This window comes from Leiobunum rupestre, chromosome 11, assembly GCF_980474605.1.
Source record: "Leiobunum rupestre chromosome 11, qqLeiRupe1.1.hap1, whole genome shotgun sequence".
Classification (NCBI taxonomy): domain Eukaryota; kingdom Metazoa; phylum Arthropoda; class Arachnida; order Opiliones; family Sclerosomatidae; genus Leiobunum; species Leiobunum rupestre.
Window position 1 is genome coordinate 38,362,970 of NC_143394.1, and position 16,644 is coordinate 38,379,613.

The window sequence follows — 16,644 nt, forward strand, 5'->3', positions numbered from 1 at the left end:
CATATTTAAGTACTACAATGATATTAAAATGAAGTTTAAAAATATTTCCATTCTACTTTAACAACGAATATTCCATGACGTCAAAACACTTCAATTCAAATTAACCGCGTCCCCCGGGGTAATCTGCGCACGCGTCGCCTAGGTTATCAATTTTTACATCATTTCAACTTATTCCGTACGATAAAACTTGATAAGATATACGTTCAAGTATCTTTCGAGATAAGCGTAGATAAATGAACAAGTTGGCCTGGACACAATATGTTGATATATGAGAAAACAAATCGTCGCGAGAAATATCATAAATACATTGACTTTTTGACGATTTTACCCCCATTTCATCCCTTAAATCCCGGATTTCGATCCCGAACCCAAACCCGAACCCGGGTTCGGAGCCTCGCCCTTACTTTCCCTCTACTTATGCCACTGTACCTTTATTCCATTCAAAAATCTTCACTAACGGTTTGTTTCACCACGAACCAGTAAAAAGGTGGACTACGTTAGATTTTAACCTTTTTATTCATCCTAGTAATTTTGGGAGTCACACTATTGGCTACTAACATATTTATTTAAGCCAATGTACAACGTAGCTTTATTGAAATTTAGAAACTCACTCAGTTTGTGCGGATGAAGTTAAATAATGAGTAGTTTAGAAAAAGAAAAGGTTGGGGAAAATTACCAATACGGTTCAGTGATCGTCGAAACGGGATATTCAACCAGCGTTATTAAAACCCATGCCAAGCGGCTTGGCATGGGTTTTAATAACGCTGGTTGAATATCCCGTTTCGACGATCAAGCCTAGAAGAGTTAGGCCTAGAAGACTAAGAAGAGTTAGGCCTAGGCTTAGAAGAATCTGCAAAGACTCCAAACTTGTAGATGCTCCAGAAAAGATCTAACTGAATTTCAACTATTTCCAATAAACCTGCTTCTTTTATTTGACAATGCAAATTTATTTTAGAACGGGAGTCTCCGAAAACTTCATTAATTTGCATATTAATTGCATTAACAGCATCTGACAGTATATTGTAGTTCATTTTAGCTCCTAAGTCAGTAGAAGGAAAGTGAGGGCGAGACATCGATCCCGGGGTCGGGGTCAGGTTCGGGATCGGGGTGCGGGATTTAAGGGGTGAAATGAGGGTAAAATCGTCCAAAAGTCAATGTATTTAGGGTATTTCTCGCGACGATTTGTTTTCCCACATATCAACATATCGTGTCCAGGCCAACTTTTTCATTTATCTACGCTTATCTCGAAAAATAATTGAACGTATATCTTATCAAGTTTTATCGTACGTAATAAGTTGAAATGATGTAAAAATTGATAACCTAGGCGACGCGTGCGCAGATTACCCCGGGGGACGCGGTTAATTTGAATTTAAGAGTGTTTTGACGTCATGGAATATTCGTTGTTAAAGTAGAATGGAAATATTTTTAAACTTCATTTGAATATCATTGTAGTACGCTTGACACTTGAACCAATCTCACGAGTATTTCTTAAAACGAATATCTCGATCGCGTTTTATCGTACGAAATAAGTGGAAATTATGTAAGTTGTATGATTAATAACCTAGGCAGGAAGATAGCGCGTGCGTGCGCGGATTACCTGGGAGGCGTGGATTGCCCGGGCGCGCGGTTAATTTGAATTTAAAACATGGATTCCCTCTCCGAAATAATTCATGTACCCAAAATTGGACCGCAAGTTTTTTTCTTTTAGGGGAATCTCTATGGGAGTTTAACATTACAATAAAGCTAATAGGTCCAGTTGGAGGTACTTTTGGTCCGAAATGGGGTACATAGGGTCGAAAATGGTGACTTTGGTCGTTTTAAGGGTACTTTTGGTCTATTTTGGTTCATTTTTGGGTACATCAGAAAAGCAGTTGGAAAAACGAAGAGCCTTATTTTTTTTTCCACCCATCTCCAAACTCCAAAAATTTATTGCTATAATTTATTTATCCCTTCCGTAGGTATAAAATAAGATAAAAACCACTTACCTATATTTTAATTACGGTAAATTAAAAATACTTAATTAGTGTACTAAGTTACGTTTAAAAGAACCTTTTGTAACAATTCCAATATGTAAATATAGGTATAAGGATTGAAAAAATACTTAAAGTGGTTTTACTGATAAACTCTAAAGGAATTTAACTTTAAAGGGTATCTTAGATTATTGTTTTTAATTTTATTCAAGTTGAAAACGTATTAAGAGTCCTTCAAAGTACTATAAAAGGATTTTATTTACGAACTTAATTCATATTTTCTTCAAACTTTCAATTCGCTTTTATTACTATTTAAATACGGTAAAATACAATTCTTATACACAAATATAGTCAGAAAGATACTATAAAACACTAAAATTAAAATTAAATTAAATTTGTGTGGATAAGATTTGTAAATATCATTTTGAAACTAATAACTTTCACGCTTTATTTAAGTCATGCCAATAAAAACAATTACCTATATTTTAAATACGGTAAAATATAAATACATTTCCGATATGTAAATAGGTAGAATAACACTATGAAAAGTTCCTTTTTCTTCTTTTAATACGACAACACACAACTCTGATACGCAAATATATAAAGAAAATATAAAAAAAATTTACTCTACGTTCGATACGTTAAAATACATTTCCGATACACAAATATAGATAAAGAAATACTATAAAATGTAAAAAGGTAGAAAAATACTACACATTAACCATTATGAATTTAAGCTTACAACATCCTTCGCGTATAGAGCATAACATATATGTTCAGAGTTAACTTGTTTCCTCGTTATCTTTATCGCATGTGTTTTAAATAGCGTATGGAATAAGTTAAGAATGTACTGAAATGTTGTATGTTTAAACCTCGTAGAATAAAGAGTAAAACATATGTTCAGAGTCGGCTTGATTACTAAAGCGAATAACACAGAGACGTTTCCGGTGGAAGAAAAATACTACAACACTCTCTATACTCTACATTCAACACGTTAAAATATACTTCCGAAATGCCAATATAGGTAGTAAAATACTACAAAATCTCTATACTTTACCTTCAATACGTTAAATTACATTCCAATATGTAAATATAGGAGGAAAAATACTACAAAAGCCTCTTTTCTTGGCGTTCAATATGTTAAAAAAGATTTCTGAAATGCAAATGTAGGTAGTAAATACTACAAAATCTCTATACTCTACCTTCAATGCGTTAAATTACATTCCAAAATGTAAATATAGGTAGTAAATACTACAAAAGCCTCTTTTCTTGGCGTTCAATATGTTAAAATAGATTTCTGAAATGCAAATATAGGTAGTAAATACTACAAAAGCCTCTTTTCTTGGCGTTCAATATGTTAAAATAGATTTATGAAATGCAAATGTAGGTAGTAAATACTACAAAATCTCTATACTCTACCTTCAATACGTTAAATTACATTCCAATATGTAAATATAGGTAGTAAATACTACAAAAGCCTCTTTTCTTGGCGTTCAATATGTTAAAATAGATTTCTGAAATGCAAATATAGGTAGTAATTACTACAAAAGCCTCTTACTCTACGTTCAATACGTTAAATTAATGATATGCCTCCGATCGAATCGTTCATTTTTTCCTATTTAAATATACGCATTTAAATTAGAATTGCTTCTAGTGTTCGGCAGTCGATTAATTTTTATCCACAAATTTTCCGATTTATTTAAAAAACGTTGGTAAAAAGAATATCATTTTAACTTATTTAATTGTGTTTTTTACCCAACCAAGCATTTATTTGAATAAAAGTGGTATTTATTTAAATAACCAATAGTTAAATAAAAATTGTTAAATGTTTAAATAATCGAAAGTGAACAAGCCTATTTTTTAAATAAAACAAACAGACTTTAGAGTTGATAAGATTTGTAAATATCATTTGAAACTAATAATTTTCACGCTTTATTTAAGTCAAGCAATTACATTTTTAAAAATGAAAGAAGTTAAACAATATAAAAATTTGTAAATATTGTAAATATTTTTAGGTAATAAAGAAATTAAGAAATGTTTTAATTAAAATATCTTTCATTTTCTACTACATTTTTAAAAATGAAAGAAGTTTAACAATATAATTATTCTAATATAATTTCAAAATCAGGTATTATTTAAAGTACAAATGCATAATTTAGTGAAGCAATTCTTATTTAAATACTTTTATTTAATTAATTTGTGTATCTGAAATGTATTTATTGAAAAATAAGTGGGTTTTACTATTTATCACGGTTTTATATATATATATATATATATATATATATATATATATATATATATATATATATATATATATATATATATATATATATATATTGGAATTGTTACAAAAGGTTCTTTTAAACGTAACTTAGTACATTAATTTATTTTGGAAGTTCAAAACGTATTAAGAGCCCTTCAGAGTACTATAAAAGGATTTCATTTACAAACTAAATTAATATTTTCTTCAAACTTTCAATTCGTTATAATTTGAATTTAAATGAAAACATCATGGATTATAGGTGCGTAATCTACTATTAGACCGAACGGATTAAAAAATACTTAAAGTAAGTGGTTTTACTGATAAACTAAAGGAATTTAACTTTAAAGGGTATCTTAGATTATTGTTTTTAATATTATTCAAGTTCAAAACGTATAAAGAGTCCTTCAAAGTAATTTAAAAGAATTTTATTTACGAACTAAATCCATATTTTAGAAGTTAGTTTGTATGAAATACTTACTAATACCTGAAAATTGGACTTTAGAGTTGATAAGATTTGTAAATATCATTTGAAACTAATAATTTTCACGCTTTATTTAAGTCAAGCAATTACATTTTTAAAAATGAAAGAAGTTAAACAATATAAAAATTTGTAAATATTGTAAATATATTTAGGTAATAAAGAAATTAAGAAATGTTTTAATTAAAATATCTTTCATTTTCTACTACATTTTTAAAAATGAAAGAAGTTTAACAATATAATTATTCTAATATAATTTCAAAATCGGTTATTATTTAAAGTGCAAATGTATAATTTAGTGAAGCAATTCTTATTTAAATACTTTTATTTAAATAATTTGTGTATCTGAAATGTATTAATTGAAAAATAAGTGGGTTTTACTATTTATCACGATTTTATATATATATATATATATATATATATATATATATATATATATATATATATATATATATATATATATATATATTGGAATTGTTTCAAAAGGTTCTTTTAAACGTAACTTAGTACATTAATTTATTTTGGAAGTTCAAAACGTATTAAGAGCCCTTCAGAGTACTATAAAAGGATTTCATTTACAAACTAAATTAATATTTTCTTCAAACTTTCAATTCGTTAAAATTTGAATTTAAATGAAAACATCATGGATTATAGGTGCGTAATCTACTGGTAGACCGAACTAATTAAAAAAAAATACTTAAAGTAAGTGGTTTTACTGATAAACTCTAAAGGAATTTTGGAATTTTCTAGAATAGCAAAGTAAAACTAAAACGTAAACCAAGTTTAAAACGAAACTAATAACTGGGAGAAAGGTTGAAGTAAGTAATTTTTTTGATTTTTCGTTTTTTAATTTTTGAGTTCCCTATATTATTATAAACTAAATTAAATATAATTTTTGAAAATTTGTGATAAAAGATCTGCTCCTTCGTGTTTTACATATATTTAAAAACTCGAGATTTTAATGAATTGTTTTCAAAGCATGAAAAATATAGCAGATCCTTTGATTTTAATTGTAGTTAGTAGTTACTTAAAAAAAGTCGCTAGCTGACTTGGAGCTGGTGTAGTTAAATTTTAAAAATGTGTATTTTAAATTTTGTTTGTAAAAGTTTTTTTGAAAAAGTTTAGTATTGTAGTTTAAATTTATTAAATAAAATAAAATATAAATTATACATTTGGTTTAGTATTTTACTATTGCAAGTAAAATTAATAGTATTTTCAATTACTTTTTTAGTTTTTTTTTGACAAATATGCAAACTATTTAGTTATTTCAAAAACAAATACGTCGAATTATTTGGTATTCGAAATACTATTGGTTAGTTTTTATATATTTAATTTTACTTTTCAGAACAATTTCTCTTTGTCTAGCTTCTTCTAACTTTAATTTAGATGGCCTTAAAGCCAAGTATTTAACAAATTTTGTAACCAAGTAGATGGAGCTTTAAACAATTTTTCAGTCATGTAGTCAAGGAAATGTTCAAATATACGTGTATTTGGTCATTTTGATGGTCAAATAGCCCAGTGTGGAACTGCGAGATGATAGTCAGACATTGAGACGCGGGTGGCGCCCGTGCCCCCAGCGTCCGCGCCCTCGCCCTGATGGTGCCCCGAGCCTCCGTCGACGTCTGAAATGTGAAATGGGGCACCGACGGGGCTGGCACGGGCGCCAACCTTTCTCCCAGTTATTAGTTTCGTTTTAAACTTGGTTTACGTTTTAGTTTTACTTTGCTATTCTAGAAAATTCCAAAATTCCTTTAGAGTTTATCAGTAAAACCACTTTAAGTATTTTTTCAATCCTTATACCTATATTTACATATTGGAATTGTTACGAAAGGTTCTTTTAAACGTAACTAAGTACACTAATTAAGTATTTTTAATTTACCGTAATTAAAATATAGGTAAGTGGTTTTTATCTTATTTTATACCTACGGAAGGGATAAATAAATTATAGCAATAAATTTTTGGAGTTAAAACGACCAAAGTCACCATTTTCGACCCTATGTACCCCATTTCGGACCAAAAGTACCTCAAACTGGACCTATTAGCTTTATTGTAATGTTAAACTCCCATAGAGATTCCCCTAAAAGAAAAAAACTTGCGGTCCAATTTTGGGTACATGAATTATTTCGGAGAGGGAATCCATGTTTTAAATTCAAATTAACCGCGCCTCCCAGGTAATCCGCGCACGCGTGCGCTATCTTCCTGCCTAGGTTATTAATCATACAACTTACATAATTTCCACTTATTTCGTACGATAAAACGCGATCGAGATATTCGTTTTAAGAAATACTCGTGAGATTGGTTCAAGTGTCAAGCGTACTACAATGATATTAAAATGAAGTTTAAAAATATTTCCATTCTACTTTAACAACGAATATTCCATGACGTCAAAACACTCTTAAATTCAAATTAACCGCGTCCCCCGGGGTAATCTGCGCACGCGTCGCCTAGGTTATCAATTTTTACATCATTTCAACTTATTACGTACGATAAAACTTGATAAGATATACGTTCAAGTATTTTTCGAGATAAGCGTAGATAAATGAACAAGTTGGCCTGGACACGATATGTTGATATGTGGGAAAACAAATCGTCGCGAGAAATACCCTAAATGCATTGACTTTTGGACGATTTTACCCTCATTTCACCCCTTAAATCCCGGACCCCGATCCCGAACCTGACCCCGACCCCGGGATCGATGTCTCGCCCTCACTTTCCTTCTACTTAAGTCTTGGTTGTTCAAACCGGTTTGTTTGAACACTAAAATATTGGCCGTCGGTTTATCAGACGTAGAGCATAATCGGCATTTGAGATTCGATGACGTCAAATATTATTATTTAACTGAAACGTTCAGCCATGGAACTAATAAATAGCTATTTATTAGTTCCATGGTTCAGCTTTTATATCGAGATAATTTTGAATGTACAGACAGCTTTCACACACACGAATTAAGACTCAGTCGGTAGGCGGCGATACTTCTGACCAAAATTTAAACTACGCACGAAGCTTATAACTTCCACCGCAGAGAAATAGGCCTGGCCATAGATAAGCAAGATTATAGAGCGATTTTATAGATAACCAGAATTATAGATAAGGTCTCGCATTTTTTATAGAGAAGCAAAATTATGGAGCGATTTTTATAGAGCCACCGAATTTATAGATCCAAAATTATGGAGCGATTTTCATAGACTCACCGAATTTATAGATCCAAAATTATGGAGCCCTCTAACTTCACCTCATTTTATGGATACCTCCACTTACCTATCTTTTTTTACCTAAAATGTATTGGAAAAAAATAACGAGACGAATATTATACTAAATCATTTTTTATTACACTTTTCTGTACATGTTTTAATAAAATAGGCTGTAAAATATTATTAATTAGGGAGATTCTCCTTTTAAAATGGAAATTATTTAATAAGGAATAGTTAGTTCGATCTTCTACATCGAGGAAAAAGAAAGTTACGGGAACGAGATCAAATTTTACGCGATGTTGAGCATGAATGATTTTAAAAAGACGTTCCCGCAATAATAGTTTTTTGCAAATTTGCAATCGGGAAAAAGTCTCCCGTGTTCCAGAAAGGCATCGTCTTCCGCACCCCAATCTCCGATCTCACCACCGCAGAAAAAACACTTCACGTAGTCCGTAAAGTTTGTGTAGAAAAAACCCGCGTTGGTGAGTTCCATGTGGCACGGCTTCTCTAGCGGGAAACTGGTGAAAGTCTTCAACCGCTCGTCCGCATTCCTCATAGGGCCTAGTTGGGCATCGTAGGTCTCCTGTAGCTTCGCGAACTCGAGCTTGGCGTACTCGCACTCGGGGAACAAGGCGGTGTGGCAATGTAAGGGGTTAGATCCCAGCTCCCAATCCCGCACCAGACCGTCGCACCAGAAGCAGATAGTGATATCCTTATGCCCTACGAAGAAGAAGCCCGCCTGAGCCAGTTCGAGAGTGTCCATATATTCCACCGGGAACTTTTTAAAACTAGCGACTCGTTTCGCCAGGGTATTCATTTTTTTAGAGGAAGTTAAAAATTTAGTCTGACACCTTCGTAAACTAGCGATCGAATGATTCCTACCGAACTAAAATCCCGGGGAAAAATCTCTAACTAGGGGGGAGAGAGACCCCGAATGAAGGAATTTCTCAAACCGTGAGAAAGTTGGGGAAAAGAGAGATTCACGCGGCCTCCAAAACCTATTATCCAATTGTGCAAAAATGTTTGGTTTCCAGTCGTTTCCGTTTTTCACCCTCTAAAATGTCAACCACCTCTTTTAAAAAACAGTATACTATGGCTTTCTCGGCAGTCGAAGAATAAGGTGGCTGGTTAGTTTCTACAATATCCTCGTCAGCTATAAAATGAGCTACGTTTCCACATTCTTCCCCTAATAGAAATTTACAATGGGGGAAATATTTCCTATGCTCACCGAAAGGACTATCGCCTTTTTCCCAAGCCATAAGTTCACCCTCACACGCGAAGCATTTAACGGAATCTTTATAATTTAAATAATAAAACCCAGCCCGAGCTAAGGCTCTACCATCTACGATATTAACAGGGAATCCCTTGTTAAACGAACGAATTCTCTCAAGCTCATGGCGCATAGGATTTAGCTCCGTCTCATCCGTCTGCTCTTTATCGTCTATCGGCAGTGTTAGGACGGGGACATTCCCCGTATTCTCGTCATTTACGAATTTACATAAGCGATTCTGCTCGATATGTTTCAGCAACGGGACGTCATTAGTCATCCACCCCTTGACGACCCTCTCGCAAGAGAAGCACATGACGTTATCAGTGTGCCCGGTGTAGAAAAAACCAGCTTTCGCTAGCTCCCTCGCGTTTAGAAACTTACATGGAAACCCTCTGAAACTAGCGATTCTATTTTTCTCAAAATGCATCTTTTTTAACGGAAGCCGAGTAAAAATGGTGTCTATCACCTTCGTCCGCGACCGATCGAATGATCCTTAGAACCGAGGCGGGAGGGTAAATCCCTCTTTCCATCTCTCGCTGAGGGGTGAACGGCCCCCCCTAAAAATAGTCTATTATCACGCGGCCCCTCTCGAATTCCTCGGGATAAATCTATTATTCCCCGGGCATGTCTAGACTTCGTCCTTCATCTAAGACTTCGACTATTTCGTTTAAAGAATCGTATATTAATCGTGATTCGGGGTAAGTCGAATAATTCAGCTGGTTGTCCTTTTCTACGATATCCTCAGCGGCTATTAAATGCTTTACATTTCCACTTCTTGCCCTCGAAATAAGAAATTTACAATGAGGAAAATTTTCCCAATGTTCCTCGAACGGACTATCTTCCTTATCCCAGTTCATTAGTTCCCCAGAACAGGAAAAGCATTTTACGCAATCTTTGAAATTCGTAAAAAAAAAAAAACCAGCTTTGGATAAATGCCTAGCTTCCCTTAAAGGATCAATCGGCAAACCTTCCTTATTATTAATATTATTCTTAATATAATTATTATTAAATCCTCTAGTAAAGGAACGAATTCGCGCGATCTCGTATCGCATCGGCTTTGACCCTTCAAGCTCCATCGACAGGGCTGGGGCATCCCCCGAAAAATCATTTCTTATGAACGGACAAAAGTTACACTCTTTTTCGTGTCTTAGTAACGGGACGTCGTCGGCCGTCCAGTCCTTGACGACACGCTGACAGGAGAAACACATTACGCTGTCCCGGTGACCGACGTAGAAAAAACCCGCTTTCGCTAGCTCCCTCACGTTTAAAAACTTACAGGGAAAACTCTTGAAACTAGCGATTCTGTTTTTCTCAAAATTCATCTTAAGAAAAAAAGCGTCTACCTCTTACTTCTCCGACTTCGGGAATGACTCGGGGAATGATCCGGTACTAGACGACTAAAAAACCTCGACTTTCTCTTTCCCCCATCCCCCCTTACGAGTTTAGACGTGTATGTTGAAAAAATAAAAACATAAATTCGAACGAAACATTTATTAACGCAAAGGAAGATATTACAAAAAATGATAACACTGAATATAAGAAAAATGATACGAAATGAAAATACGCGCGCGAATTGAGAAAATTACGTAATGGTTTTTTAAAAACATAAGAGTTCGAAAAATAATTAATTGTTTTTTTATAAAGAAAAGTTTTAAAAGAATCCTTCGTCTTCCTCGAAGAGCGGCGAGGGAGCCGTCTGGTGATGGGTCTCCAACCACTTGGCGAAGCGGCAGGCCTTCTCCCGCGCACAGAGAAGCGTCGGGCTCCCTCGCCGATGAAACCGACACCGATAGTTCTGGCCGATGCTGATGTCCTTGGCCTTGGGGCAACCGATTTCCCCGAGTTCGATCACCTCTTGGGGGATGAGTTTCCTGAGGACGTGACATTTCTCCTCTCCCTTGCAGTAAACGAATTCGGAGTCCTCGGTTAAGGCCTTGAGCCGATGTTCTAGCTCGATGTAAGGGGTATCGCCGTGGTTCCAGAGGTAACCGTTGATATGGGTAAAGACCCATTGATTTTGCCGGGCTACGTGGTGAGAAAGACCGCTACCGTGGTACGGAGGTTTAACGAATACACTTTTAACTAGGGGAAACTCCCCGACGAACGCGACGGCAACTTCTTTAACGACCGGTTCGTATTTCGCGCCGAGTAAGAATTCAAAATCGACAACTACCAGCGGTCTTTCCATGATGTTTCTGTTGGCTGATACCCCCTCTGACTCAAGGTAAGTTAAATCCGCTTCTTAAATAGGGTCTCCACGCGATTGTCATTACTCCATTGGTTCCTCGTGAACCTATCAGCGAAGGAGGTCAAACTCCGCCCCCTATAGCGATGTTCCAGATAGAGCACGCAGTATTGTCCGCAAACTTTGCTTCCCACGGCCTGTAGACGACGTCTATTGTAGAGTATTTTCGAGGAATTTTTTCTCAGGAACTTTTTTATCGTGGGGAGGGTCACCGGACGACCCGCCGAGTCAAAGTACCCGGCCCTCCTGAAAGCGTCTAGGTAAATAGCTACCCAATGAGTCCCGGGCCCATCGTGAGGATCGAGGTTAACGACCAGGGAGGCGGGGAAGGAAGGGATATATTCGGGGAGTCTATCGGAAGCAAAGGCACCTTGATACCCGGGTAAATGCCCGAGGATCTCGTTTATTTCTAACGTGTTCATTTTAATAATCAATCACCACGTTGCGGTCTTTGTCTATTTGCATTAAACTATGAAATTCCCCGTAAATAACGACCGAAACCGATTCAGTGAGCGGGGTTTCGAATCCCAACTCGATACGTAGCTGTCCCCGTCTTACGGGGTTCCAATGAGAGTTGTCACTCGCGGAAAGATCAGGCGTGATATCAAAGGCATATAGAGTATAGCCCCTCGGATATTCTGAGTGCGATATACTATTCCCATCATCTTTAAAGTGTATATTAGTCCCCGTAAACAAGGTGTAATATTCACGGGCAAATTGATTCTGGGAAAACTTGGGCTGGAGAGGTTTGCTCGGAACCGCGTCCGAATCAACGTAGAGAGATAAGAAATTTAACCCGAATGGTTGAAAGTTATAAGGATTTTTATGAAAATCGCCCGCGCAAGCCGTATGCGAGACTAGGCCGATAATAACGCGTTGAGGGAGCGGTCCCAGCCACACATTGTCGAGACTCGTATTTGAAACGCCGGTGAGCAGTACGTGGCTTTTCACTTCGGTTCGGGTAAAAGGGTACTTCGCTGTGGCGCCTAAGAGAGCGTTTTCGTGAGCCAGAATGATTTGAGGACTTATCTTGCATTTCCGTATTTCCAAAGTAGCGTCCGTTATAGCGATCTTAAAATTCCCCACGTTTAACGAGGGGTCTCCCATAAGGACAAAGGCCGTTTTACTCCTTGAAAGTCGGACTTTAATTTCCACCCCGCTTAGAAGGTATTTCGGAATGTTGAAAAGGTCGGCGTATATTGCCCCTACTAAGGAAATTTCCTTTGAATCCTTAATAGCTGCTTGACGAATCTTGCTCCCCGAGTTGGTAATTATATCGTCAAACTTTCCGGCAGCGTCTTTGGCGTAGAGACACGAAGTCAGGTGAGAAGTTTTAGCCTCGCCAGAATAGTTCAAGAGCGATTCTAAATAGGCTCGATATGAATATCGACTTGCCGAGGGCGTGATTAAATTGTCGTTCAAGTAGATTTCAATTTGATCGAAGAGACTATGCATTAGGTTATTACAAGTTGATAATTTAACGTCGGGGTCTAAATTAGCCCCATTCTCCCGCGTTACTTTACATTTAACGTGAAGGAGACTCATCGCGAGATCCGTATACTCGGGGCTTTTAGGGATACAAAATTCAATCTGGGAATCATCTCGTAGCGTAGAGATCGGTCGATAGAAAGTTGGAGTCGCGCTTTCGACGCTAGTTTGCACGGGGGTGACCGAGAACAGGTCCAATTCCGATTTCAAGGCTTCAACTTTGTACATTTTGGTTCTTTTTTAGTTGAGGGAAAAAATGTCACGAACGTGTTTCGTGGACTTCCGACGAGCTACTGCCCCGATTCTGCGTTTAACGGTCCTTTTTCTAGTTTTCCTCCTGCTCGTTGTTTTCTTCTTCTTGCTTCTCGTTTTAGTTCTCCTACGCTTTTTCCGCCCCGAACCGCTTTGTCCGGTTATCCCTTCTAGAGCTTCACCGAAACGTTTCCTCGCCGAAGATTTTATATTCTCACCCGCCACGGCGTCATTGAGAATTTTACTGCCGACCCCCAACGCTTGTTTTCCTATATACTTCGCCCCTCTAACTAAAAGAGGGGAGGCCCAGCGGAAGAGCCCCGAGAACAGACTTCCGAGACCGTGCCCTTTCTGATAAGCCGCTCCTTGATAGAAATTAGACCCCCCAGTTTGCGCTTGATTAAGATAATAATTTCTATAGGGACAGGACCCCCGCGCGTCGAGGACATCCGGCTTAGGCATCTTGTTTCCGTAGATGTAGTTTAACCGTCAGAGACCCGAAGGCAAATGGCGCCGGTTTCCCCTGAGGGTTCATTATATGTACTTGGATCGTGTCGAAATAGCGTTTGGAGACTCGCACGTAATGAGGCACGTCATAAATTTTCCCGACGTTATCCCCGAACGAGCCTTCTACGGGGACAATCCTAACGAGAGGAACGAGAGTGTCACCCACCATTTGATCTTCGACGATATTAGTATAAACGTAAAGTTGAGGGGGGATTTGAAAGCCTATAAGGGCCGGCCTAGCGCCCCGGTAACCCCTTTCCAAAGATTGAATCCCGGGATCGAAGCCCAATGTCATGGCTAGACCAAAATGAAATTGCACTAGTACGTTATGACGAAAGGGGCTTATTCGAACTCGGCGAGTGATCTCGTTATATTGAAGAGACGTCTTCATATCTTTAATAATTTCGTTTATTATCTTAATTAAATGTTCGATGGAAGAATAGTACCCTATGGGTACCCTATAAACGTGGGAGGTCCCTCTGGGTCTTCTAGGCTGAGCCGCGCATTCGGCGATCTGAGCTTCACCCGTAAGAGTTTCACCGTTTTTGGCGGCATCGAAAATCTGCTCCGTTTTTTTCCCTTTCGGATTTTTTTTCCCCGGCGTGGTAATTTTAAGTGTTATTCCCAAACTAGGTTGATCGGCTTGAGGCGGCTCTAGGTTTTTTTCGATGCTAGTCTCCGGTTCATTTTGCTTGACTTCGATTGGAGACGGGTTACATTCGACAGGAGGGATTTCGTCGACAACCATGAAAACGATAGTGTTTTGTCCCTCGAGGACGTTGAAGAACGCGCTAGTGTAATTTATCTCAGCTAGCCCGCACTCCCAAGACCCCGCCAATTCGACAGGTTTCGGTAACGCTGAGGTATAGGACGCCATCGTATTGTCGGCGTAAACCCGCATGCTAGCGTTTGAAGGTAATGTCAGATACATCTTTTTTCTTGACCCACGAGTTCGCGTTCGACGGATATCCTACGAAACTGACAAAGTATTCGACCTGATTTTTGCGTTTCCGAGACTTGAGAATTTTATCGATCTTGTATAGTCGAGGTTTAGCGACTAATTGCAGTTCTTCCTGATAGTAACGTCCCTTTATTCCCTCCCCCGTTAAATCTTCGATCGTGTAAAGGGGCGGGTCTAAATTTACGAGGCGGGTGATTTTAAAGACTTCCTTTGACCAGGTACCGGGGTAGGCTTTATCAAAGACCCCCCTGTATTTGCTGATACGACAAAAGTCACCGACTTTAAGTTTAGGTTGACGTCGGCTTTTCACGGGGATTTCCTTGTAAATTGTTTTAAATACTTTCAGAATATTTTCCGGTTTCACGTCTAGAGGTGACATTTTTATAGTGGAATGTTTAGTGGTATTGTAGCTATGAATTAAATCAGGGAGGACGTCCAAGTATCGATAGGTGTTATTAGCAGTGAAATATTTATACATTTTAGCCTTTAGCGTACGATTTAGTCGCTCGACCATACACGCTTTGATTGTATCGTTTTCGCTAGTAAAGAATTTAACTTTTTTACTTTTAAGGAAATCCTGATATTTTTTCCCCGTGAACTCCCCCCCTTTATCGGTTTGAACTTTAAGAGGCGTGAGATCCTCGAATATTTTCTCGGTCGCGGCGATTACGTCTTCGGCTTTCTTACTTTTTAAAGGGACTGCCCACGCGCGTCGCGAGAATGTATCGATACATACTAGTAGGTAATTAAAGCCGGAATTGTGTTCGGAAATGTCTCTCATGTCCGCCAAGTCCATTTGAAACTGGTCGCCAATATTAGTTACGAAAACCTTGCTCCTTTTAAATTTCCGATAGGCGGTCTTATGTAACGTGTACGATTCTTGCTTCGTTAACCATTTTTCTACCGTTTCCCGGGGAATACCTCTGTCTTTCACGGCCTGATAAAGTTTTTCCAATCCGTCGAAACTCGCGGGATGTTTTGGATCGTAATAAATTTTTTTCAAGACTGCCTCGGGGTTAGAAACTCTTCCCATATTGGTTGTTCCGTTTTCCTTTTTTTCGCGCCTCTATTGATAACCCCTTTCGATAAGTCCCGGGGTTTAAATTGGAGCGGAGTCCGAACGACCGATGCTTTTCTAGGTTTCGCCGAAAATGTAATTTTTTTCTTCTTTTTCACTCGCGGGATGGTTTTCTTGAATGATACCGTAGGCGTGAACAAGGCGTCGAACTCGTTCCAACCGGTGGGGGGAGGCGTTCGTTTTCTATTTATAGCCCCAACGGCGTAACTTACGAGCGTAGCGATATCTGACCCGGGCACGCGCGTTTGATCTATAAACAACTCGCCTTCACTCGACCACGAAACTTTATCGCCTAAGCTAATCAATCGGCTAATTAAGTCCTTCGCACTCGCTCTAAACTGAATCGGAACGAGATTTAAGAAGGCCGTGTCCTGCCCGGTTTCTTTTCTATTTTTTGGCTTCGTCGCTATATCCTTAATGTTTTGATATCGATGGAACATCTGCTCGAATAATTTAACTTTATCCCTAATGTCAAGATTGGAATTGAGTACGTCGGTCATGCTATTATTTAATTCATCCACGGAGGACCCTAACGGATGTGGAAACGAAAATTGAGGGGTATCTCGAGAGGGGATGAGAACATTTTTATTATTATTATTATTATTATTATTATTATTATTTTTTCCTAACGAGTCGAGGGGGACTAAGGCTAACTTTTGAGCGTACATTTTTTTTATTTCCTTAAGAACGACCTAAAATCCCACTGAGGGCTGAAATAACGGTGGGGATGAGAATACTTAGAATCCCGTGACCTTTTTGAACTAAAATTAATTTCTTCTTACGCCAGGCTACTTTTTTAGAGGCTACCTGTCTAATGAATTTCTTTTGTTTAGCTAGTTTTCGTTTCTGACAAGGGTTTAACTTTAAATTCCCTTTCAAAGTATTATCGCAGCATTCAGCAATAGCATCAATTAAGGGTTTTTTAGCGTGATGGAGAATAG

At 37.5% G+C, this 16,644-nt stretch overlaps 4 protein-coding genes across 4 annotated transcripts; all 4 read right to left on the reverse strand.

The window, feature by feature from the left end:
• Window positions 1-8,089: 8,089 nt before the first annotated feature.
• Window positions 8,090-8,719, reverse strand: LOC149922532 (baculoviral IAP repeat-containing protein 3-like). The gene is made up of 2 exons (XM_090162300.1): window positions 8,326-8,719; window positions 8,090-8,103 (listed from the first exon to the last, which is right to left on the reverse strand). The coding sequence occupies exons 1-2, from the start codon at window positions 8,717-8,719 to the stop codon at window positions 8,090-8,092; spliced, it is 408 nt and encodes a 135-aa protein (XP_090018426.1).
• A 184-nt stretch (window positions 8,720-8,903) lies between these two features.
• On the reverse strand, window positions 8,904-9,599 carry LOC149922533 (baculoviral IAP repeat-containing protein 3-like). The gene has a single exon (XM_090162301.1). The coding sequence runs from the start codon at window positions 9,597-9,599 to the stop codon at window positions 8,904-8,906; it is 696 nt and encodes a 231-aa protein (XP_090018427.1).
• Window positions 9,600-9,783: 184 nt separating this feature from the next.
• Window positions 9,784-10,380, reverse strand: LOC149922534 (baculoviral IAP repeat-containing protein 7-B-like). The gene has a single exon (XM_090162302.1). The coding sequence runs from the start codon at window positions 10,378-10,380 to the stop codon at window positions 9,784-9,786; it is 597 nt and encodes a 198-aa protein (XP_090018428.1).
• A 1,460-nt stretch (window positions 10,381-11,840) lies between these two features.
• Window positions 11,841-13,133, reverse strand: LOC149922535 (uncharacterized protein F54H12.2-like). The gene has a single exon (XM_090162303.1). It carries the CDS (start codon window positions 13,131-13,133, stop codon window positions 11,841-11,843), a length of 1,293 nt encoding a protein of 430 aa, XP_090018429.1.
• Between the last annotated feature and the right edge of the window lie 3,511 nt (window positions 13,134-16,644).

Excerpts from the sequence above, each read along its gene's own strand:
- LOC149922533 (XM_090162301.1), bottom strand. The coding sequence starts at position 9,599 with ATGCATTTTGAGAAAAATAGAATCGCTAGTTTCAGAGGGTTTCCATGT.
- LOC149922535 (XM_090162303.1), bottom strand. The coding sequence starts at position 13,133 with ATGTACAAAGTTGAAGCCTTGAAATCGGAATTGGACCTGTTCTCGGTC.
- LOC149922532 (XM_090162300.1), bottom strand. The coding sequence starts at position 8,719 with ATGAATACCCTGGCGAAACGAGTCGCTAGTTTTAAAAAGTTCCCGGTG.
- LOC149922534 (XM_090162302.1), bottom strand. The coding sequence starts at position 10,380 with ATGTGTTTCTCCTGTCAGCGTGTCGTCAAGGACTGGACGGCCGACGAC.